This window comes from Camelina sativa, chromosome 19 (genome assembly GCF_030686135.1).
Source record: "Camelina sativa cultivar CO46 ecotype springtype chromosome 19, ASM3068613v1".
In the NCBI taxonomy this organism is placed as follows: Eukaryota; Viridiplantae; Streptophyta; class Magnoliopsida; order Brassicales; family Brassicaceae; genus Camelina; species Camelina sativa.
The window spans coordinates 5,535,585-5,558,669 of record NC_141898.1 but is presented as its reverse complement, the minus strand read 5'-3'; the positions used below and the strand labels follow the sequence as shown (position 1 = coordinate 5,558,669).

Here is a 23,085-nt window from a genome sequence, read left to right as displayed (position 1 = left end):
GTCCTAATTATTCTGACCATAAATATTAATTATCTCATCAAGGTTATATGTGATATAGTTGTTAAAAAAAAATGACATGTATAACTATAATAAACCCTTAGGGCTATAAACTAGTTAGATGAGTGAGATAACATGTAAAGAATTTTAACAATGATAGGTTTAGGATAGGAAAATAAAATAAAATCAAAGTTTGGACAGAGAGATGCGTAAATGCTTCTGTAGTTCTGTAGTAGGACCACATGAGTCACATGTATAAAAGTATTTATGGAGGACCAACCATATTTGGGTTATTAAATGCTGTCTCTAATAATTGGTAAAATTATCAAATCATAATTAGTCATATAAAGCTTTTATTGATGTGAAGTTTTGGCGTTTCAGTAAAATCGAAAATCATAATCATTGCTGTAATATGGCAAACAAATGAAACAACCTTTGGATAAGTAGGAAGTTCACGGTCCATAATCAGTGCATTGATCTAGCCTTTGTATACATACGTCTAAGAATATGCATAAGTTGATAAATGTGTATGACTATGACAATCAATGAATCAAAATACATACTGATACTACCGTTGAAACAAATCAACGTGACTAACTTATAATTTACCGGATCATGGTTGGATACTCGATCCATTGGAATAAATCAAAATTAAAAACTGACACACACACATGATCCCCCTCTTTAGTACAATAAATTTAAAGGTATAAGAATACATTCATAAGATAAATTAAAATTATACAGAACAATAGTAGTAACATGCACATGCCAATGATACCATGCACATGCAATGTCTCTCTCTCTCTCTCTCTCTCTCTCTCTCTCTCTCCTTTGCTTTCATCTCTTGACGTTTCTATATAATCCAAAGGTTCATTTACGCAACACCACTCTCTTCTTCACTATCATCAAATATTTATTGCAAAAACATGAGGAAGTTGGTGGCGTCGCCGTTTAGTTCATTACTTGTCGTCGTTTTCATCTCTGCTATCACCGTCGTCCGATGCTGCTCTCCTAAAGATCAGACGGCTCTCAATGCTTTCAAATCGTCACTGAGCGAACCAAACCTCGGCATCTTCAACACTTGGTCTGAAAACACTGACTGTTGCAAGGGATGGTACGGTATTAGCTGCGATCCTGATTCGGGTCGGGTCACTGATATCTCTCTCCGAGGGGAATCCGAAGACGCCATTTTCCAAAAGGCAGGCCGGTCCGGTTATATGTCCGGTTCGATTGATCCAGCGGTTTGTGACTTAACCGCACTCACTTCCCTCGTCCTCGCCGACTGGAAAGGAATCACCGGCGAGATTCCTCCGTGCGTTACATCCTTAGCCTCGCTCCGCATCCTCGATCTCGCCGGTAACAGAATCACCGGAGAGATTCCCGCGGAAATCGGCAAACTCTCCAAACTCGCTGTTCTGAACCTCGCTGAGAATCAAATGTCCGGCGAGATTCCGGCGTCGTTGACGTCACTCGCCGAGTTGAAGCATCTTGAACTGACGGAGAACGGAATCACCGGCGTGATCCCGGCCGATTTTGGATCGTTGAAGATGTTGAGCAGAGCTTTACTGGGCCGTAACGAGCTAACCGGGTCAATTCCAGATTCTATCTCGGGTATGCAGCGGTTAGCTGATCTGGATCTATCCAGGAACCATATCGAAGGTCCGTTACCGGAATGGGTGGGTAACATGAAGGTACTCTCACTTTTGAATCTCGATTGCAACTCGCTAACCGGTCCAATTCCCGGTTCGCTTCTTAGCAATTCCGGTTTCGGTGTTTTGAATTTGAGCCGGAATGCGTTGGAAGGATCCATACCCGACGTTTTCGGGTCTACAACGTACTTCGTGTCGCTTGATTTGTCACACAATAATCTATCGGGTCGGATCCCGGATTCGTTGTCGTCAGCTAAGTTCGTGGGTCATTTGGATATTAGTCATAACAAGCTTTGTGGGCGTATTCCAACGGGTTCTCCTTTTGATCACCTTGAAGCTACGTCGTTTAGTGACAATCAATGCTTGTGCGGTGGTCCGTTGATGAAGTCATGTTGATAATAATGACATGGTTCCGGTTTAGCTGAACCGGAGGATATTTCAAGTTTCTTATTTTACTCTTTTGTCTTTTTTTTTTTTTCAAATTTTAAGTTCTACAGCTACGAGCTAATATATTCTATTGGCAACGAATGTGGGGGGGGGGGGGGGGATACACTGATCCAATGTGTTTCACGGTGTATGGAATATGTAAGCGCATGTATAATCAAAAGCAATGTTATAGATCTTAAATAGTGATGATGTGAAAAAACAAAGAAAAGCTATGGAGGAGATGGCGTGATGCAATTCATTTGGAATCATTCATCCGAACTTCTATATCATTTTAATAAGGGTCACAGATTTCCAACTTTAGCATATCTTTTTGAGTTCTTTCATTCTATGCACTATGCACTATGCACTATGCACTATGCAGTAGTAAGTTATATCCATCTCTATATCAGTATGAGATACTATACCAAAACTCATAATTATATGACAGTTAAATCATGTTAGAGCCAGCTATATAGTATACTATAACTCAACTGAGTTTACAAGTGCAAGCAAATAATTACTTCGACAAAAACAGCAAACAATTTCTTAAACCTGCTTTTGATTAAACGAAATTGTCAAGAGCTGTCATTTTCTTTTCTCAAAATGATTGCAAAATGATGAAGACAGCTGTGAGAAACAGGGAAATAATTGAACTTTAGAAACTTTGAAACTCTTATGTTTCGCAGTCACAGATTCTCCAGTGCATATGACTTTAAAAAGGTAAAAACAAAATCAAAAAGGAATGTAAACCAACATCTCAGAATTATGCACACTTACTTCAAATCTTCATCTGTGATCTCTCCTTTTTCCATCTTCTCCTTATGCCATTTACAGAATCCATCCACCAAGGCGTCCTTCATCCATGCGTGCCTGCAACTCTCTACCGCTTCTTCAATTGTCAGCCAAGTCCGTGTTCTCGTTTTTTGTTCCGGCCACATCTCTAGCTCTTCCTTCACATGCAAGGCGTACATTGCTGCTTTACATAAGCCTTCTGGACTAAACTCATCTTGGTGTGTTTTGCTCTTAAACTCATAATCTCCCAAAAAATCCTGCAAAGTTCCCAAGTATGATTCCACATTCAGCACCAGCTGCAATAAACTAAGGGATACACTAGAAACAGTTTGCGGAAGGTGGCTTACCATTAAAGTCCCACGGACACCTGCTTCTTCCACTGCTTCCCTAACTGCAGCCTCCCTGACCGTTTCATCATTCTCCCATCCTCCCTAAATGAACCGGAGATACGTTACTTCGTTTCCAAACAAAGGGAAAAGCAAGAAGATACAGCATTTCAATTGTACCTTGGGAAACAAAAGACCCGGCCCACTAGATGAGCTGATCATCAACACTTGAATCACTTTCTTAGATTCAGAATTACCATCTTCCTCAGAGTTTATGTACCTAAACGGAATACACCTATAGAAAAAACGCCCCAGATTGAACTTGTTAAGCAAAAAATCAAAGACAACTAAAAAGGTCAGTTGCAGCATTTCATCAACCAAGAAAGTGACCATTACAACAACCAAAACAAGGGCTAAGCATGTCAATCACTACCAAAATCCTCAAAGCATGATTCTTAAGACACAAACCTTCAATAGAGATTCAAACAAGGATACAAAGGTGACGTGAATTCTTGATTTACAAATTATAGAAATGAAACCAGTCATAATACCTCAAAATCACGATTACAAATCTCCCAACATTTCACAATCTTAGCCACCAACAATCACATTATGCATAGCTAAGCACGAGCTCCATAGGGACGATACAAAACGCAAACAGGAAAAAGAGGAACAAAGGTTTGGATTAAGAAAAAGCGGTTACCCGGCTACGAGACGAGAGCCATGCTCGTAACGCTGCTGGAGTCGACCCGTACGCGCGACCAAATCACACATGACCGAGAAAAAAAAAGGGGAAAAAAAATATATATTCTATCTAGAGGAAATTGGATTTGTTGTTGGCCATCAAGATGAGAAAACACCCAACTTGGAGATAATCCTAACGCCTCTTCTGGATACCCACAAATACGATTCTACCTCTACCATTGCTGCCTTCCTCCTAAAAGATTCCAACGGTCTAGAAGCGATTGCCCGATCTATTTGATCTGACGGCTGGGGTTAGATCTAGGGTTTGAGGTGAGTCTCTCGCTCTCTCTATTAAGGATCAAAGCAACAGATAGATACAGATTAGTTTTTTTTTTTTTAGGTCAGTCAACAACAACAATGTACAGATTTGTTATATGAAAGAGAAAGCAAAAAAAAAAACAAAGAGGAAAATGTAATTAAACTAATATATATTTCATTTTATTCGAGCTATTAGGGAAGGAGCAAACCGTGAGCGTGAAGAACGGATCGACACAGTCAGCAACTCACGTGGGTTATGGGACTGCTTATTGGGCCCATTCTCTTTTTCTCTCTTTCGGTTTATGGGCCCTCTTCTTTTATTGGATTGTTTCGCGACCTTATCCAAGAGAGATTCAAACATTGCAAATTTTAGTTTGTTTAGGCATTTTTAGTGAAGTGCTGTGAGACATCTTCACGAGTTTCTAACAATTAAAGATTAATTAAACTTTATCATCTCCAAAGTTTTTTTTTGTATATGTGATATATTGCTATTACCCTACAGGGCAACTTATGTTCAAATTCGAATTGTAACCGCAAAGCATAATAGTATATGTTATGTATGAACTCGACCGTAAAATATCACAATGCCAAAGTCTTTTTTTTCTTATCTGGACACCACACCAATGCCAAAGCCATCATTAGTACTTCCCCACATGTGAATTAACGGGATTTTTGGACCAATAATCACAAAATAAAGTTATGCTGCTAAATCTAGGAATTATTAAAACATGGGGGACCAGATTGCAAAAACCATGTCTTCGTCATTAGATTCCACCGTGGATTCAAAACGGAGAAGCTTTGACAGCTCATCTCTGTGATGTGAAGCACACGACGTTAGCCAGCAACAGAACCAAATCGAAAAAAAGAAAATAAAAAAAAGTCTTTACTCCTCGCAGCAAGAGTGGCGCAACTCCGGCGAGATTTGATTCATGTCTTCCACTTTTAGCCCCGGTCAAAGCCCCGGAAGCTCCCGGTTGCTGCAGCTGGGCGTTGCCGGCTCTGCCTCGCGCCTTAGATCTTCTTCCTCCAAAAAGCCGCCTGAGCCGCTGCGCCGAGCCGTGGCGGACTGCCTCTCATCCTCCCCTCCTCCGGCTAACTCTCACCATGGCGCGATCCCTTCCATGGCTCCCTCTGAAGCTCTCAGGAATCTCCGGGTGTGTACCACCCCACCTTCGCTGTGCTTGTTTTATTTTTCCTTTACTGTGAAATGGGATTATCCCTCGTCTAGGTATTTCCGTTTTTGCGTTTAATTTTGGAGGTAATTTGATCCTCTTCTTTTATTGTGTAAAGAGAGGAATTGAGTATCTAGGGCTTTTTTTGTTTGTTATCCATTGATATATGAGTTCTTTGCGGCATAAAGGGATAGTAAGAAGATATCAGTGTCTACATTTGCTTTTCCTTTGAGTAGTGTTGGCGTCGTAATTGTTTTTTAGAGCTGGGATTGTTCAATCCTATTGTGGTACCAGTACTACTAGTTACCATGTTCTGTTTTTGTGAAGACCTTGTGCTATATATATCACACATTACCCCTCTTGTTCAGTAGCCATTGCATTTGAGGCCTAAGTGTAAATGGAAGATTTGGGTAGAGACATATGCAATGGAGAAGCCTGTTATCATTTTCTATTTTCTTGGCTTGATAGGACCTTGGTAGTTGATTGGAAATATTTGATCTGCGTCTTTAGGGAATAGCATGACCTCACACAATTACTTGGTGATTACAGGATTATCTATCAGCTTCTGCCACGACTGACCTGGCCTACAACATGCTGTTAGAGCACACTGTAGCAGAGAGAGATCGCAGGTAATTGATTGGTACTTTATATGTTTTCATCATCCTGTGAAACTTTGACTCTTTTTGAATCATAGTTTGGATAGGCGACATGTATGTTCGGTATTTTGGTAATACTCGCTAGTCTGATATTGAAAATATATTATAAGGATTGAGCTTAAGAATTCAGTGGAATAAATGTCTTCAAATCTGGAAGCCTGAACTCATAGAAAAATTTGAGTGAAAGGAAATGAGCTCATTATTTTGCTCCCTCATGATGTGGAAACTGGGGCTTTAATTGCGGAAATGGGAGATTTTGACCAAATATGGGATGTCATATAGGCAGATGTATTTCTCTGTGGGTATAGTCATTGTAGCTTGATCCCAAAGGAAAATGAAGTATGATAGTGATAGCTTTCTAGAATTCTATATGAACAGAAAATGTAGTTTTGTAAGTCTCTTGCTAGTTTAACTATGAAGATTACTTAAAGGCGCTTGTAGAATAAATGGCTATCTTAACAGATTAGAAGTGTGTGGGGAAGGACTCTTACAAGTAAGCGAGCCAAGTCGGAAAAGTCCCTGCATAGATATATTATCAGCCCAGGTTGACTATTAAAGTACTTGAGGAGTTATGTCTACCTGGACCTATTGTTGAATGGAGTCTGATTTAGCTAGGATCTAGATTGCTATAATCTAGATATTTCTCAAGTAGCATGGTTTTTATTTGTTGTTGCTAATTTCCATATCAATTTTCTGCAGCCCAGCTGTGGTTACGAGGTGTGTAGCACTACTGAAACGGTATCTCTTAAGGTAATTTTTTCTAGTCCAAAGATGAAACTTGGTTATTTTCATTTGTTTCTTTGAACGAGCATCTCTCCACTTGTCAATGTCCCTAAGCTCGCCCTTCTCACTATAAGCATACTTTGCGCTCTGTTTATGGAGAACACTATGTTTGGTGAATTATTTGGTAGATCAGTTGTATATGAAAGGGGTCATAATAAATGTTTAAACCTAGAGAATAAGTGTGCAAATTGTTGCTATATTATGTGGTCTGTCTGTAATATGTATACAGGCCTTCCAATGTTTTCCATGGATTGTATTTTACATAATAATGATCCCTAGCTTTTACAACATTACAGATATAAGCCTGGTGAAGAGACACTACTGCAGGTCGATAAATTTTGTGTGAACCTTATTTCTGAGTGCGATGCTAGCTTGAAGCAAAAATCCTTGCCTGTATTATCAGCACCGGCGGGTACTTCTCCTTTACCAGTGTCCAGTTTTGCTTCTGCAGCTCTGGTGAAGTCATTGCATTATGTGCGTTCCCTTGTGGCTTTACATATCCCAAGGCGATCCTTTCAACCTGCAGCATTTGCAGGAGCTACTCTTGCGTCAAGACAGTTATTGCCATCTCTATCCTCTTTGTTGAGCAAATCATTCAACTCCCAATTAAGTCCTGCAAATGCCGCAGAATCTCCACAGAAAAAAGATGCTGCAAATCTGTCTGTTTCAAACTTGTCAAATATACAAGAAATTAATGCTATGGAAGACATTGAATACATATCATCAGACTTGCTGAATTGGCGTTGGGTTGGGGAGCTCCAGTTATCATCAGCTTCTTCTGAAAGGTATACATTATACATGATTTCGATTCTTACAAATGTTCAAACACATCTTTGATTCTTTAATAGCACTTGACTATCGGTGATCATTTTCTCTGTATGGTTAGCGAACGCCCTGTTAATCTCCAAGACATGAACAATTGTAATCTTCTGGAAGTTGGTGCTGCCGGCTTACTTGTAGGAGATATGGAAGCTAAAATGAAAGGCCAGCACTGGAAATATTTTGGTACCACAGAGATGCCTTACTTAGAACAACTGCTGCAGCCAGCTTCTGTTACGATGATAACAAACTCAGCCTCAGCTCGCTCTCACTTAAGAGCAATAACAGCTTCCAAACGCACTAGAGCTGGCCCTCAGCAGATCTGGTATGTATTCTACCGTGGTTTTCTGAAGTAATTTGCAGAGTGTTGGCTTAGGATTATACTTGCCTGGTATCCCTTGTGAACTTTCTCATGGCTCTTCTAGCCGCCAAGAACTGGACTCCTAGATTTCGAATAAGTGTTATAATTCTTTCCTCTAGATCAGATGCTATCCATTAATTGTGATAACGCAGTAGAAGCAAAATTGTGGATTTCATTTTTTGTAAGAGAGACATTTATAAAATGGCACTGGGTGAGTTGATGAATATAGCATCTTCTTCTTTTATGTTTTGAAAACTAGCATTCTATTGGGAACAAAAACTCCATTATGATCCCTTCTGTCTTGTTAGAGACTTCCACCATTTGAAGAATGTAATTTCTGGATTGTTTCACATAATGCTGCTATTTAGAATAGATACAGGGACTGCCTTTTGAAATGATTGTACCTAAGGAAAGTGGTGTTTTGGGAAAATTATGATATTCAAGTATAATGAAAGTTAATGCGAGTTCTTAGATTAATGATTTGCATGATATGCAGGGATGATTCCACTGTAAACACATTTCGTCCACGCGCCAGACCGCTTTTTCAGTATCGTCATTACAGGTATTTTGGCTGTGTATATCCTAATAGGGTTAATACGTTTTTGCTTAGTAGCACGTAACGATTGCCTTTTGAACATTTACCATAATGCCTAATGCTAGCTTCTCTAAGGATCACATCTGGTAAGCGTATTGACAAATAGCTGCAATTGAATAAACTCTCTATTCATACAAAAAAAAAAAAAAAAAAAACAGAACTCTCTACGATCCATATATCTTATTTCACTGTAACTTATGAGTGGTTTCAGAGTGACTCTTCTACTATTGTGTATGTGGATGTTTAATCACCTTATTTGTGTAAATAACTGTATCTTTTGCGAATGAAAGGGGATTCTATGCACTGGATCATCTTTATGCAAAATTTTAGCTTTCACCTTTATCACACAAATCAATCTCGTTCCCTGCATGATTTTTCAGTGAACAACAACCACTGCGCCTAAATACAGCCGAGGTAGGTGAGGTGATCGCCGCTGTTTGTTCTGAGGCATCATCCACCCCTTCAAATCAAATGACTGTATCACCCCAATTAACTAGCAAGACTGGAAAGCCGTCGATGGATGTGGCTGTGAGCGTCCTAATTAAGCTTGTTATCGACATGTAAGCTCTTTTTTTTATAACATGTTATCTTATGTAGCATGTTAATTTGCTGCCAACCGAACCATGTTGTCTCAATAAGACTTATAATCATCCTTTCCTTCCTTTAATTACCGTTGATTAGCTTATCGTACAACCATTTTTCGAAACTTGTTTTTGTAGGTATGTATTGGACGCTAGAATTGCTGCTCCTCTTACTCTGTCCATGCTTGAGGTGTGACTTTTGACACTCAGATATATTTTTGTGATATTTAAACAGCTTACTAATTTATCTAGCCATGGATGCAAATTTATTTCAGGAAATGCTATGCTCTACAAAAGCAGCTTGTAGGATTCGTGTATTTGATTTAATTCTTAATTTAGGAGTTCATGCACAATTATTAGAGCCAATGGTAAGTGATAGCGCGACAACCATTGAAGAAGAATACGCCCAAGAAACATATATCGACAATGAAAATAGGCTACTGCTGCAAGGGACAAGAACGAAAGACTTGCCGAAGATGTCAAGCACTTCGTCAGCTATTGAGAACTTTGAGTCTTGGATATTGAAAATCTTATTTGAAATACTTCTTCTCCTAGTTCAGGTGTCTTACCCTCTTCTTGTTTTTTTGCTTGACGTCTAAACTAGACTTGTTTGGGATCTGTACCTTCAAAATTGTTTTCGTAGGTTGAGGAAAAAGAAGAATGCGTTTGGGCTTCTGCTCTCAGCTGCTTACTCTATTTTATCTGTGATAGAGGCAGAATACGGAGACACCAGCTAAATGGTCTGGACATAAGGGTATGTTAGTCTTACGAGGCTGAATATTATCATCGCCCTCTGCTATGTGGATTATTCCTTCTTTCATTCCCTTCCTACTCTCATTTGGATCCGTCCTTTTTCCTGCTGCATGCTACCATTGAACTGGTTCTCGTGCTAACTTGTACTTGCTAATGAGCCAGTCACTTTCAATAAATCAGGTTATCAAAGCTCTTCTGGGAACTAGCAAAAGGAATTCTTGGTCAGAGGTTGTTCATTCCAAGCTTATTTGTATCATGACGAATATGTTTTATCGATCTCCAGAACCAGAGGGATCTACCTTAGCAATTTCATGTGCCTCGAATTTTCTTATAGACCAGGTCGATCTGATTGGTGGTGTGGAGTACATTTTCTTGGAGGTACTGCAAAAATGTATTTAAGGATTTCCTTTGAGACACTTTGAGCCCTAATAATTTTTTAGTGTATTAAAGGATTCATTTTATTGGTACAGTACTCTTTGGCAACCACTAGGGAAGAAAGAAGAAATCTCTACTCGGTTTTATTTGACTATGTCCTGCATCAAATTAATGAGGCATGTTCAGCTGCTGGTCTTTCTGAGTACACTGACGATGAGATTCAACCTTTGGCTGTTCGGCTTGCTCTAGCTGATGCTCCTGAAGCTTTTTACATTTCTGTTAAGCTTGGTGTTGAAGGCATAGGGGAAATCCTGCGAAGATCGATTGCTGCAGCATTGTCTGGGTTCAACAACAGCGAACGACTAAACCAGGTAGGTTTGTTCTTGTAGAATATGTTGCAAAATGGTCTTCTGAGGATCTGGCAAAGACTCTTATATTGAATTGTTTGCCAGTCAAAGCTCTTTTCTAACTCTTCAATTTTTTATTCTTGCAGCTTTTGGCAAATATAACAGAAAAGTTCGACACGATAATAGGTTCATTTACTCACTTGGACAAAGAGTTCCTGCATCTCAAACAGATAACCAAATCTTCCAAGTTCATGGAAAGCATTCAAGATTTAAGAAATGATTTAAGTATGTCAGTGAATCTAGCTTGGGCTACTCTGCACTCTCTTCTTCATTCAGAAAGGACCACATACCGTCAAAATGGATATATCTGGTTGGGGGATCTTCTGATTGCGGAAATTAGTGAAGAGAGCAGTGGAAGTATATGGCTGAGCATAAAAGATCTGCAACAAAAGATTGCCCATTGTGGTACCTCAGACTCTCTGGTTACTTCTGATGTACCTGTTTCCATTCATCTTCTATGTGGACTCTTAAAGTCAAGGAACAGTGTTATCAGATGGGGTTTCCTATTCATTCTGGAGAGGCTTCTTATGCGTTCCAAGTTCTTACTAGATGAGAATGAGACTCAACGATCAACTGGTGGAGTTACTACTCAGGATCATAAAGACAAACGCCTAGAGAAAGCAAATGCTGTTATAGACATAATGAGCAGTGCTTTGTCTTTGATGGCACAAATAAATGAAACTGACCGCATTAATATCTTAAAGGTACATCTTTTAGAATCCTTTTGTTTGTTAAATTTCCTTCCACTCCAAAAATTGCTGATATTTGTAGTAAATGCTGCTTCTATATTTCGAATAACTGGCAAAGATGATAACTCTGTGTATTTCTCTTATTGGAATTTTCACCTCATTAATTTCACTCTGTGTCTTTTCTCTGTTATTTCCAAGCAGATGTGTGACATTCTTTTCTCGCAATTGTGCTTGAAAGTTTTGTCTACTGACGATGATGCAGTCCCCAGTTCTGCTGATAGAAACAGTAAATTTGAAACTTCTCATCGTAACAGCTATAAAGAAAGTATAGATGAAGCTGACACCAGGCCTCGGTACAACAATGTCTCTGTTTCAACGTGCGAGACGGCTTCAATGGCAGCGATGCTTCTTCGTGGACAGGCAATCGTTCCTATGCAACTGGTTGCGCGTGTTCCAGCAGCTTTGTTTTATTGGCCGTTGATTCAACTAGCAGGTGCGGCAACTGACAACATTGCACTTGGTGTCGCCGTTGGAAGCAAAGGAAGAGGAAATATTCCAGGGGCAACCTCTGATATTCGAGCCACCCTGCTATTACTTCTGATTGGTAAATGCACCGCTGATACAATTGCTTTTCAAGAAGTTGGCGGAGAGGAGTTCTTTAGGTAATTGATTGACTATTCCATACTTCCAAACCCAAATAATTTATCTGGGAACATGTTTCATGGCATTTACAAACTTGTGTCTTTCTATGCAGGGAACTCCTGGATGATACTGACTCAAGGGTGGCATATTACTCTTCGGCATTTCTTCTGAAGGCAAGAGGATTTCTCACATTCACCATTTTGATTTTGGAAAGACATACCTTGTAAGAAAGATACGTTTCCAAATATATTTTTGGCTCACCGGTTAAAATTTGGATTTTTCAGAGGATGATGACGGAGGAACCAGAGAAGTACCAAAACATGCTTCAGAAGCTTGTCTTTAAGGCTCAACAGGTGACTCTCTCGTAATAAGTCAATATATAGAGTCGTAGAGCCTCAAATATTAATTTGAACTTGTCCTTTGTATTGTGCATATATGGTAAGAAGCCGCACTGAACTATTCTTGTTTGTGCAGAGCAATAATGAGAAACTGCTGGAGAATCCATACCTGCAGATGTGTGGTATACTTCAGCTATCAAACGAGCTCTGAACTTGCGGCTCGCATTAGCCTTCAGTTTCTTACATATGGCTTCTGTAAGTTCCTCGGTTTTGGATAATCTAAGTGAGTTACTTTACCACCACCCTAACTATCCACTTCCTGCGGTGAAAGAAGAGAAATTATTGAAAGTAAAGGACAATCTGTAGATACTGGACTCGTCGGTCAAAGTAGCAGGGGAATCTGGAAGTGAATTCACTTCAGATATGGTTCCATGTGTGACAGAGTTTTGTGAGTTTATCTGGCATCACTTAGGTTATCTTGCACTGTCTGGTATCTAATCTTTCCCAAAGTGTTGGTTGAGATCTGAAGGTTCTGAAGAAAGGTGTTGATAGTAAAAGAGTTGGCTGAACAGGTCAAGAGGAATGTGATATAATTCATCCGCTTTCTCCTTTTTCTGTGGGAATGGCGCGATTTTAAGGAACTTACAGACACTAAGCGTCTGATCATTTTTTGGGCTAACAAACTGAAGCTTTTTTTTTTCTTCTCTTATGCTCTGTGTGTAAAACAAAACATGAACAGAGGCTGGAGCTCCAGAAATTTTAATTTTCTTGGAGCTCTGCTTTCGTACAGTCAGGAACAAAACTAATTAGGGTTTGTGTTGTGTAGAGAATCAGAGATAGAGAGGCTTTTGCCTTTTGGGTGTCGAATGTTTTGCATTTAAAATGGTTATGTGAAAAGTTGTGAGCCTAACCGGTGCCTTTGTAATCTAAAAAAAGAATATCTAATTTCTTGTCCATTTTGGCTGCCGCTATTTGATCTGAGAAGACGAGAAGGGCCGTTGAAGTTACAGTTGTTAAAAGTCAAAACGTAGAAGTGAAAAGCAGAACTCTGAAAAACCAAAGAGTTACGTAAGTGAACGATAAAAAATCAGGAGTAATAACATATCGTACCAATTTGATCCACGTGTAAACGACGTCGTTAGAAAGTAATTAAGAACAGTATTGGGCCAAGCAAGCTTGTTAAATAAAAAAACCTCAGAGATCGATCGAGAAACCCAGAGATCCAAATTTCTGTCGTGTAAATCGCATTTGTGTCTCTGGAGATCTCGTCCGACCTTTCCCACCGATTCCGTGCTGATAAAACGGTATGTCTCGCTCAATTTTAAATTTCTACGCATATCTCTTCTTTGTTAGATCTGATCCAACAATTGTGTGTGTTCGAGAGTTTTGATCTGGTCAGTCTCTGTCTTAGTTGTGTTGTGTGTTAAGAGTTTGTTTCTGTGGCGGCCATTGTTCATTTGAATCCCGTATCTGTCGACGAGAGAAAGGTGCCAAAATCTCTGGTCGGATTGTGTCACGTTTTAGGTTTTAGATGCTTGAATTCTCAGCTTCTTCTCCAATGTGATCCCATAGCGGAGTGGATATCGCGTTAGACTCCGAATCTAAAGGTCGTGGGTTCGATTCCCACTGGGATCATCCTTTTTTTTTTTTTTTTTGCTTAATTCTTCTATCATTTTGTTGTTTTAACAAGAACTAAATGAGTTTTAGTTATAACTCTAGTTGGAGATTGGGATAGGAGCTATATCCTTGTGTTTGTTTGTTTGTTGATGGGATAAGAATCGGTTGATCAAGTATTGTTGTTTCATTTGGTGTTGGGTGGCAGATGATCGATGATCAAGACTTGGGGTTTATTGTCAATTCTCTTGGCATCTTCATCTTCGCATTGGTAATTGCTTATCACTACGTTGCTGCTGATCCCAAGTTTGAAGCGACCTGAGTGATGGAAACTTTAGAATGGATTGATGATGTAAGGCTTTTTATTAGTTTATAGTATTATTATTTACCTGCTTCAAACTGAAAAGAGATAATAATAACAGTCTTGTTGAGGAGATGAATATGTTGTTACAATGTTCCTAATCCATTTCCCATTTTTCAGTATCCACTCTTGCGGGAGATTCAATTCTTCTTATCTGCATTTTTCATCTTTATCCCTTTCGCATGTTTGATGAAATTGCTAAACACCAAACTCCGAGTGAGAGGCTCTTTGTACATTGAAAGGCGTTGATTTTTACAGTAAATAATGGTTTTAGGTTGTCTCAGCTTCACTAATCATGCTCTTAGCAGAACCGACCAACCTAAACGGCGCGGTTCTGATCCCCCAAAGCTTATTATGACTGTTTTTACAATTAACGAATCAAACCAAATTGAGCTTTTGGATAAAAGTAAATTACTAGTAATCTATCTCGTTCCACTTACCATAAATATTGAATTAATGCTATGCAATAAATTGCTACGATCATTCTTTTTCCCAGTTTAGAGAGGGGTGTTGAACTTGAAATTTTAGAAGATTTTTTGAAATTTTAGAAGATTTTAGAGTATTCTTAAAAACACTTGTTATTCTTTTTTTAATTCTGATTTAATTAAAACGAAAGAGAGGTAATTCAAGTACAAAAACATCAATGCCAACCATTGAGCAAAGTAAAAAAAAAACAGAGCAAACCACTAGTAGAAATTGTTCTTGTGCCTCACCGTTCGCGATCAATCTAATGATGTAGGCAAGCAGGGCCACCTAAGGCAAGGTAAGATTGAAGGCGGCCCTCTCGTGTGACACTAGATGCAATCGCCAAACACTTATTATTCAGTTGATGATTTAAAAAAAAATTAAAATCTTTTGTTATTCAAGTTAAATTTATGTAAAATCATTTAAAATCATTTACAATTTCTTGTTATTCAATCAATAATTTATAAAACTTACTTAATCAACTGTTATTCGAAATATCATAATTTTTTAAAAAAACTATTACTTTGAATGATTCTAGGAGATTTTGATTTGTTTTTTAGTTGAAAATACTCTTCCTCAAAATCATATCCTTTGAGGTAGAATTTTACAGGATTTCATAAGAAGAAGAAACTGTATTTCCTGGGAAATCAAAATTGAAACAGACACAGTCTCACCTCGTCACGTCTTCTAGCTCTTCCCTACTCCTCAGCTCCAATCCCACCACCGGTGAATTTGATTGCTTCCTTTCTCGTTTTAGATTCAAGTTTTTAACCGAAAGAAAAAATTAATAATTCTGTAGTGATGGATATAACATTAAACCAAAAAAAAATTCTCTATATGCTTTAACCATCTCTTCAACTGTTTTTCCTCCAGCTTTGCCTAACCCAAGTATAAAACAATTGGAACAAATGATATAGAAAGAGAAAGGGACTAGAGCAATGCATATAAATGACAACACCTTCATCATTTACTTTTTTTTTTATGAAGCATCCTAAAATCTCCCAAAATCTAATAATAAAATCCCTCTAAATCATAAGTATTTTTTTAAAAATATGTAAAAATTCTAACAAATAATCAAGAATCTTCTGAAACTCAATCAAATCTTGTAAAATCTTAAAATATTTAAATCCCACCAAATCCGTTAAAATATAAGTTCAATACCCCTCTTAGTAATTTTTACTACTAAGATTACCTGATTACAATAAAATCTGCTCAAATTATACTTTAACAAAATTAGTTAGAAAATAACTATAATTTACTTTTTTATCCTTAAATATATAATTAACGTGACTCGAGCGGATTTAACTTTTTTAGAAATATGTAAAAATATAAAAATTCCAAAAATAAAAGGTGAAAAAACAAATACAAAAATGTTAATTGGGTCACCTGACTTTTTTTTTTCCTTTTTAAAACGAGTTATTATTGACATATTTGAAAGACCACTCTCGAAGGAGCGAGAAGCTATAGACAAATTAAAAAAGGAAACAATAAAACTAAAAGAAGCAAAAAATAAGATCCAACGGCTGAGATTTACACTCGTGAACATTCTCGAAACCTCTTTTACCGACCCATCCTCCATTCATATATAAACACCTCGTCCTTGCCCTCTTCTCCTTCCTCACACCATAATCGAACAAACGAACAAAACACTCACAAAAATATCTCAAAAGCTCACACACAAATTAGTTTCTATTTTTGTTTGATCTCTAATAATGGCAGGTAAAGGTGAAGGTCCAGCTATCGGTATCGATCTCGGTACTACCTACTCTTGCGTCGGTGTTTGGCAACACGACCGCGTCGAAATCATCGCCAACGATCAAGGAAACCGTACCACTCCTTCCTACGTTGCTTTCACTGACTCCGAGCGTCTCATCGGTGATGCCGCTAAGAATCAAGTCGCCATGAACCCTACCAACACCGTCTTCGGTATGATTCCTCTGCTCTCTTTTTTGAATCTAACTCTCTGCTTTACTTTGCTTGTTGTTGCATGTCTAGTGATTTTGATTTAGCTTGCTCCCTTAGGTCTAATCTAAATATAGAAGGTTTTGTGATTCATATATGGATCTTGCTTTTGTGTTTCGTTAGGATGTGTTATTGACTTGTTTGTGATGTATTTGCAGATGCTAAGCGTCTGATTGGGAGAAGATACAGTGATCCGTCGGTTCAATCGGATTTAAAGCACTGGCCATTCACGGTTAAATCCGGTCCAGCTGAGAAGCCTATGATCACGGTCAACTACAAGGGAGAGGAGAAACAGTTCTCTGCCGAGGAGATCTCCTCTATGGTTCTCATTAAGATGCGGGAGATTGCTGAAGCTTTCCTTGGCTCTCCTGTTAAGAACGCTGTTGTTACCGTACCTGCTTATTTCAACGACTCTCAGCGTCAGGCGACTAAGGACGCTGGTGTTATCTCTGGTCTCAACGTGATGCGTATCATCAACGAGCCAACCGCTGCTGCGATTGCTTACGGTCTTGACAAGAAGGCGTCGAGTGTTGGAGAGAAGAATGTTTTGATCTTTGATTTGGGAGGTGGTACTTTTGATGTTTCTTTGCTTACGATTGAGGAAGGTATCTTTGAAGTCAAGGCCACGGCTGGTGACACGCATCTTGGTGGTGAGGACTTTGACAACAGGATGGTTAATCATTTTGTTCAGGAGTTTAAGAGGAAGAACAAGAAGGATATCACTGGTAACCCAAGGGCTTTGAGGAGGCTTAGAACAGCTTGTGAGCGGGCCAAGAGGACTCTTTCTTCGACTGCTCAGACGACTATTGAAATCGACTCTTTGTACGAGGGTATTGATTTCTACACTACCATCACTCGTGCTAGATTCGAGGAGCTCAACATGGATTTGTTCAGGAAGTGTATGGAGCCAGTGGAGAAGTGTTTGAGAGATGCTAAGATGGACAAGAACAGTGTCCATGATGTTGTCCTTGTTGGTGGCTCTACAAGAATCCCTAAAGTGCAGCAGCTTTTGCAAGACTTTTTCAATGGGAAAGAGCTTTGTAAAAGCATTAACCCGGATGAGGCTGTTGCTTATGGAGCTGCTGTACAAGCTGCGATCTTGAGCGGTGAAGGGAACGAGAAGGTCCAAGACTTGTTACTTCTTGATGTCACTCCTCTGTCCTTGGGTTTGGAAACCGCCGGTGGGGTTATGACTGTCCTGATTCCGAGGAACACAACTATTCCGACGAAGAAAGAGCAGGTGTTCTCTACCTATTCAGACAACCAGCCCGGTGTTCTGATCCAGGTCTATGAAGGGGAGAGAGCAAGGACAAAGGACAACAACCTTTTGGGAAAGTTCGAGCTCAGCGGTATACCACCTGCTCCACGAGGTGTTCCCCAAATTACAGTCTGTTTCGACATCGACGCCAATGGTATCCTGAACGTGTCGGCTGAGGACAAGACGACTGGTCAAAAGAACAAGATCACAATCACAAACGACAAGGGAAGGTTATCAAAGGAAGAGATCGAGAAGATGGTACAAGAAGCAGAGAAGTACAAGGCTGAGGATGAAGAACACAAGAAGAAGGTTGATGCAAAGAACGCTCTGGAGAACTATGCATACAACATGAGGAACACGATCAAGGACGATAAGATAGCATCTAAGCTGGATGCAGCTGATAAGAAGAAGATTGAGGATGCGATCGACCAAGCTATTGAGTGGTTGGATGGTAATCAGCTGGCGGAGGCAGATGAGTTCGAGGATAAGATGAAGGAGCTCGAGTCTCTTTGCAACCCAATCATTGCTAAGATGTACCAAGGTGCTGGGCCTGATATGGGTGGTGCTGGAGCAATGGACGATGATGCTCCGGCTGGTGGTAGCGGCGGTGCTGGCCCTAAGATTGAAGAAGTTGATTAAGCTTTTTAAAGCTTCTCTTGTTGTACTCTGTTCACTTTTAATTTTCTAGTTGGTGTTACCTAGTTAATCTTTCTGTGTACTCTGAACCTGCCTGCTCTATGATCAATTTGATGTTTTAAGATTTTTGCTTTTAGTTTTGAAAATTTACCATTCAGTTTCGAACTTAAAAAATTGTTAGCGATTAAGATAGATCTAAAAGACAACTGGGAAAGTGATCTTCAAGAGAACTAAGCATATGAATAGATTGTTTGAATCTCTTATCAAGTTTTTGATATACTTTCCGAAATTATTTAACTGTGAGTTGTAGAATTTGAGAATTTCTTGTTCATATGAGTCGTCAAAGTTATTTTTACGCATAATGAAGTTATGAATAGGAACCGAGAGGGTTAAACGAAAGTAATAAATGGGGGTAAATATGATTAAATATGAATAATCCAATGATACATGAACCAATAAAATCCTTTCAGAAGGAAGTTATGCACTAAATCTCACTCTAGCACGACCGGACGGAGACAAACGCGAACCTCATGCTCCTCGGGTCCCATTCGGTGTTTTGGAACTAAAACCTCTAGCGTTGTTCCAGTTTCATCCCGGTAAGCTTCAAGCTTGGCGTCATCTGGAATCCTATTCGGCAGGGAGACTTCGCGGACAAACTCCCCCGGTGGGCAATGCTCTGGTGTCGGATCTGTTAGCTTAAATGTTCTATCATGTCTCTTGATGAATGGTTCACATGCTGTACTTACACATGATATCTTCACTATTCCATGTGTTGGTGTATTCCTCCATGTCACCTTCACCCTTCCCGAATCAACAAATGGCAGGCTCATAACTATTAAGAAGCCCTTGTCGTCTTCATATATCGTTTTCGCAGCTGTGACTGGACCGTACACATTCTTCATCACCCCGCTGAAGTCATTTGACCAAGGCAGCTCCGTTGCATGGATTTTCATGTCCAGGGATTTCTCACTTGAGCTCGAGTCATCGCAGTTACCTAGAGCAAGACAATCCCTTTTGCGCTTATTACTAGATCCGGGTCTTACTTCCACTGTATCAACTACATGGTCCGGGGAATGTGTTGACAGGTTCAGGCAGGTACCGTTAAGTTTTTTCAGGTTGGTGTGGCCGTTAGCTTTAGCCAGAGGAAGAGGACGCTCAGCCTCGAACTCAGTGGTTGGGAGATTCCTCCATGAACCATAATCACTAGCTTCAGCTGGAATAGCAAAGTTGACATCCCGGCCTGTGAGTTCTGTCCACTTCTTCTTTTCATCTTCGTTGAGTACAGAAAGATTGGGTGAATGAACAACTTCGATTCCATGGAGGCACTGAGGGTTAGAGAGACCACGGTAATGTTTCCTCTGCATCCTATGAGAGCGGACAAAACCTTTGTCCACACTGAAAGGGAAAGGACGCTCACCCTCGCGTGAGTGTCCATTCATGTAACTGCGCAGCTGCATCTTGCCAAGTGCATTTTCAGGCTTTTCCTTGAACACCCACATGTACATATTCTCCATGTCATGCTGAACCAAGAAGGAGTCAAGCTGCAAATCAGATTTATCATAACCGGACAAGCCATTGCTGTCCCTGGTCAACTTATTTTTGGACTTGTCATCCAAAACAGGTTTGAAGTAGAAACTGAAGAAAAGCCAAGCACCCCATGCACTATCAACACGCTTGTTGTACTTCTTGGCAACCTTAGGCACATGAACAACAGCTTCAGGCTCATACAGCTGAGGGCCAAGTCCAACTTCTAAGATATCACAGTGTTCGTTCCAAAGAAGCAGAGATGGGCTTGCTTCAGATGAGAGTGGAAGATTGATATCAGGAGGTCCAGTAAGTATGAGGGAACGGTTAGTCTCCCTCTCTGATTCTTCATGAGTAAAAGCACCAGAATCCATGGAAAGAAGTGTCGACGGGTGATAGTTCTCCATAGACAGGGTTGTGATGAGAGTCTCACCCATATCTCTCTTTTTAAACCAACTTTATTAAAATTTCCACAGATCCGGTGGGGAAGGGAATCAAAAAAAACCCTTAGGTAGCAAGAGAATTAGAACATCAATCGACAAAGCCATAGATGCAAGTCAAGGATATTTTCATCTTTACAGGAGGATCTCTCACTGATTACACCACCTCTAAAGTTTTTTGCTATTAAAGCTCCAAAAACAACGGCCAGCTAAGAAGAGAGAGTCACTCACAACAACAACAACAAACACATGGAGAGCTACCTACAACCCCACCACCTGAAAAATATCAATCGAGAGAGAGAGAGAGAGCAAAGAACTAAGAATTAACAGAGGGAATTAGGGATCTGGAACAAGTTCATCAATCGAATCTGTAATTTATTCAGAGATTCGACAAGATCAAACAGTGATTTCTTTCCTCGTTTAATTGCAATCAAAAGAGATTGAAAAAAAAAAAACAGATAAAAAATTCAAATACGATCATCGAAGAATATGAAGGAGAAATCTAACCCGATGGATAAAGCTTGGAGACGAGACGAGACGAGTGCGTTATCGGCGGCCAAAGGATTAGAGGAGTCGCTGCTTCTATCAAAATAATGATCCCAACCCTTTTTTTTTTTTTTTTTTTTGAGAGAAGCGAGAGAGAGAGAGAGAGACTCGTAATTTTTTAAGACAGGGGACGCCGTTTGTTTTGTTAACGCCGTTTAAGTTTGACGGAGCTACGAGGATTTGCCGTTTGCGTTTAGTCAATCTAAATATGCGGTCCACTCATGGGCTTGCGCTGCTCGTTTATTTTCCAAGTGGTTTGATCGTTTTTTTTTTTTTTTTTGGCTCAACATCAGTTATTCATTAACCAAGATATTACATCCAAATCAAAGGTACTTAACATTTCCCTCCAAAGAATTGGATTAAATGCAATGAGTCGATCTAGTAAAACCGTGAATCACTAGCGGATCCAATACTACCTAACCGAGAAATATTGCATTTTCCTACCACAACGAGATAGATAACACACCACGACTCAGTGTGAAATCATCTCTTAAACCACCTAAATAAACCCTATGACACAAGAACTACTACTAACACAAAGAACACCAAATCCTATACTGAAGAACAATTTCAATCCAAGCTATGAGAACCTCATGATCGACAAGTAGAACTTGTCCCATTAGCATCAACACCCAATGGCGCAAAATCAGAAAAGCTTGGTATCTTCGGCTTTCATTGTTCCGGTCTTAAGCTAAAAACAGACAATACATCCGACTGAACCGACCAAGAGACGCGAAACAAAACCAGCAAGAGCAAAGGCTTCTCCGAACTTATCTCACAAATCCAGAATGATAATCAACTAAAGATAAGAAATTGGAGCACAAATTAGCATAACTTCACCTCACGGTGCCTTTCCGGATTGGCCACGTCACATCTGCCTTATTGTCTCGCTTCTTAGCCGGACTGAAACCAAAAAATTGAGGAAGCTCTCAAGAACGCCGGCTTAAAGGATGTCCTCAAATCTCGGCCACCTACGCACACAGAATCCTCCCCAATAATCGGTAGACTCTAAACCCGACTCAACTGATAATCTCCGGGCAAACTAGGATCTCCGGGAGAGAGGTTGGGTGTAGCAGGAGGGCGCGACCCAAGTCCCAGATCCGAACCCTGAAGTTACAAAGAAGGCCGCGCGGAGCAGCTTCGAACCACCACCATTAGCCGCCGGAGAGGAAACGAGCCGAGATTTCATTCCTTAGCATCAGCTGCTGCAACAGATGAGCCACTCCTCAGCACCGCTGGAGAGGAAGAGATCGAGTCACCATACTACTACTACAACTGGAAAATAATACAAAGAGGAAGAGCAGAGCCCTCTCACACCGTCGGCGAAGCCCCAGACGGCGGAAAAGCAATCAAGACTCAGATGGCGACGATTTTTTTGAGAAAGAACTAGGGTTTTTTTCGTTTCCTTTTTTCCTCACGCACTTATGACCAAAAGTATATTTGCATTTTCCAAGTGCAGTAGAATCTCTATAATTAATACTCTTTAAATTAATACTCGCTATAAATTAATAAATTCTTTCGGTCCCAAGTTGGGCCGGTGTGTAAAAAACGACACATTTCGATAAAATAATGAGATAATAATTTTTTTAGAAATCCTATGTAAAAATATGGTCCCATCAATATTATAAATTAATAATCAAATAAACTAAAATATATATATATATATATATATATATATACATATATATCTAAGAAAATCTAGTGAAATATGACTCTATTGTTGTTTGCCTATTCTTGAATTTGCATTTTTGTTGGAGCTCATCTCTAATCTTTTTCATTTGTTATCTTCTCAAATCGCATCCAAAAATTATGGAGAGTACTAGATGCGATAATTGCTTCTTTAGTAACTGGTTCTAAAGGTACCGCAATATCTTTCTCAACTTCATCACTACCATTCGACTTCATCATTAGCGTGC

The 23,085-nt window shown here is 39.6% G+C and overlaps 6 protein-coding genes and 1 non-coding gene across 8 annotated transcripts; 5 read left to right on the top strand and 2 right to left on the bottom strand.

The window, feature by feature from the left end:
* The first annotated feature begins 700 nt into the window (after positions 1-700).
* On the top strand, positions 701-2,275 carry DRT100 (Leucine-rich repeat (LRR) family protein). Its single transcript, XM_010488682.3, has one exon. It carries the CDS (start codon positions 924-926, stop codon positions 2,040-2,042), a length of 1,119 nt encoding a protein of 372 aa, XP_010486984.1. The 5' UTR covers positions 701-923; the 3' UTR covers positions 2,043-2,275.
* Positions 2,276-2,614: 339 nt separating this feature from the next.
* On the bottom strand, positions 2,615-4,417 carry LOC104765027 (nudix hydrolase 16, mitochondrial). The gene is made up of 4 exons (XM_010488681.3): positions 3,894-4,417; positions 3,371-3,485; positions 3,212-3,295; positions 2,615-3,121 (listed from the first exon to the last, which is right to left on the bottom strand). Exons 1-4 carry the CDS (start codon positions 3,962-3,964, stop codon positions 2,846-2,848), a joined length of 546 nt encoding a protein of 181 aa, XP_010486983.1. The 5' UTR covers positions 3,965-4,417; the 3' UTR covers positions 2,615-2,845.
* A 418-nt stretch (positions 4,418-4,835) lies between these two features.
* Positions 4,836-13,273, top strand: LOC104767470 (uncharacterized). The gene is made up of 17 exons (XM_087502797.1): positions 4,836-5,346; positions 5,914-5,993; positions 6,720-6,770; positions 7,100-7,588; positions 7,690-7,947; positions 8,480-8,545; positions 8,959-9,138; positions 9,298-9,349; positions 9,435-9,719; positions 9,803-9,913; positions 10,093-10,290; positions 10,383-10,658; positions 10,781-11,398; positions 11,585-12,045; positions 12,138-12,198; positions 12,310-12,378; positions 12,500-13,273. Exons 1-17 carry the CDS (start codon positions 5,122-5,124, stop codon positions 12,572-12,574), a joined length of 3,555 nt encoding a protein of 1,184 aa, XP_087358923.1. The 5' UTR covers positions 4,836-5,121; the 3' UTR covers positions 12,575-13,273.
* A 652-nt stretch (positions 13,274-13,925) lies between these two features.
* Positions 13,926-13,998, top strand: TRNAR-CCG (transfer RNA arginine (anticodon CCG)). The gene has a single exon. It is a non-coding gene; the product is annotated as a tRNA-Arg (tRNA).
* Positions 13,999-14,185: 187 nt separating this feature from the next.
* LOC104765025 (dolichyl-diphosphooligosaccharide--protein glycosyltransferase subunit 4A) lies at positions 14,186-14,457 on the top strand. Its single transcript, XM_087502798.1, has one exon. It carries the CDS (start codon positions 14,186-14,188, stop codon positions 14,297-14,299), a length of 114 nt encoding a protein of 37 aa, XP_087358924.1. The 3' UTR covers positions 14,300-14,457.
* Positions 14,458-16,258: 1,801 nt separating this feature from the next.
* On the top strand, positions 16,259-18,795 carry LOC104765024 (heat shock 70 kDa protein 4). The gene is made up of 2 exons (XM_010488678.2): positions 16,259-16,729; positions 16,924-18,795. Exons 1-2 carry the CDS (start codon positions 16,516-16,518, stop codon positions 18,660-18,662), a joined length of 1,953 nt encoding a protein of 650 aa, XP_010486980.1. The 5' UTR covers positions 16,259-16,515; the 3' UTR covers positions 18,663-18,795.
* Positions 18,796-19,057: 262 nt separating this feature from the next.
* Positions 19,058-21,343, bottom strand: LOC104765023 (uncharacterized). 2 transcript variants are annotated; one of them, XM_087502795.1, is made up of 2 exons: positions 21,131-21,343; positions 19,058-20,899 (listed from the first exon to the last, which is right to left on the bottom strand). In XM_087502795.1, the coding sequence occupies exon 2, from the start codon at positions 20,618-20,620 to the stop codon at positions 19,151-19,153; it is 1,470 nt and encodes a 489-aa protein (XP_087358921.1). In that variant the 5' UTR covers positions 20,621-20,899; positions 21,131-21,343; the 3' UTR covers positions 19,058-19,150. The 2 variants fall into 2 exon arrangements, with proteins under 2 accessions (XP_087358921.1, XP_087358922.1); XM_087502796.1 differs by having other exon boundaries at positions 19,058-20,884; positions 21,131-21,294.
* Between the last annotated feature and the right edge of the window lie 1,742 nt (positions 21,344-23,085).

Excerpts from the sequence above, each read along its gene's own strand:
- LOC104765024 (XM_010488678.2), top strand. The coding sequence starts at position 16,516 with ATGGCAGGTAAAGGTGAAGGTCCAGCTATCGGTATCGATCTCGGTACT. Across the intron at positions 16,730-16,923 it reads CCCTACCAACACCGTCTTCG|ATGCTAAGCGTCTGATTGGG; the intron begins GTATGATTCCTC and ends ATGTATTTGCAG.
- LOC104767470 (XM_087502797.1), top strand. The coding sequence starts at position 5,122 with ATGTCTTCCACTTTTAGCCCCGGTCAAAGCCCCGGAAGCTCCCGGTTG. Across the intron at positions 6,771-7,099 it reads CTGAAACGGTATCTCTTAAG|ATATAAGCCTGGTGAAGAGA; the intron begins GTAATTTTTTCT and ends ACAACATTACAG. Across the intron at positions 11,399-11,584 it reads ACCGCATTAATATCTTAAAG|ATGTGTGACATTCTTTTCTC; the intron begins GTACATCTTTTA and ends ATTTCCAAGCAG.
- LOC104765027 (XM_010488681.3), bottom strand. The coding sequence starts at position 3,964 with ATGTGTGATTTGGTCGCGCGTACGGGTCGACTCCAGCAGCGTTACGAG. Across the intron at positions 3,486-3,893 it reads GGCTCTCGTCTCGTAGCCGG|GTGTATTCCGTTTAGGTACA; the intron begins GTAACCGCTTTT and ends TTTTTTCTATAG. Across the intron at positions 3,296-3,370 it reads CGGGTCTTTTGTTTCCCAAG|GGAGGATGGGAGAATGATGA; the intron begins GTACAATTGAAA and ends CGGTTCATTTAG.
- DRT100 (XM_010488682.3), top strand. The coding sequence starts at position 924 with ATGAGGAAGTTGGTGGCGTCGCCGTTTAGTTCATTACTTGTCGTCGTT.
- LOC104765025 (XM_087502798.1), top strand. The coding sequence starts at position 14,186 with ATGATCGATGATCAAGACTTGGGGTTTATTGTCAATTCTCTTGGCATC.
- LOC104765023 (XM_087502795.1), bottom strand. The coding sequence starts at position 20,620 with ATGGGTGAGACTCTCATCACAACCCTGTCTATGGAGAACTATCACCCG.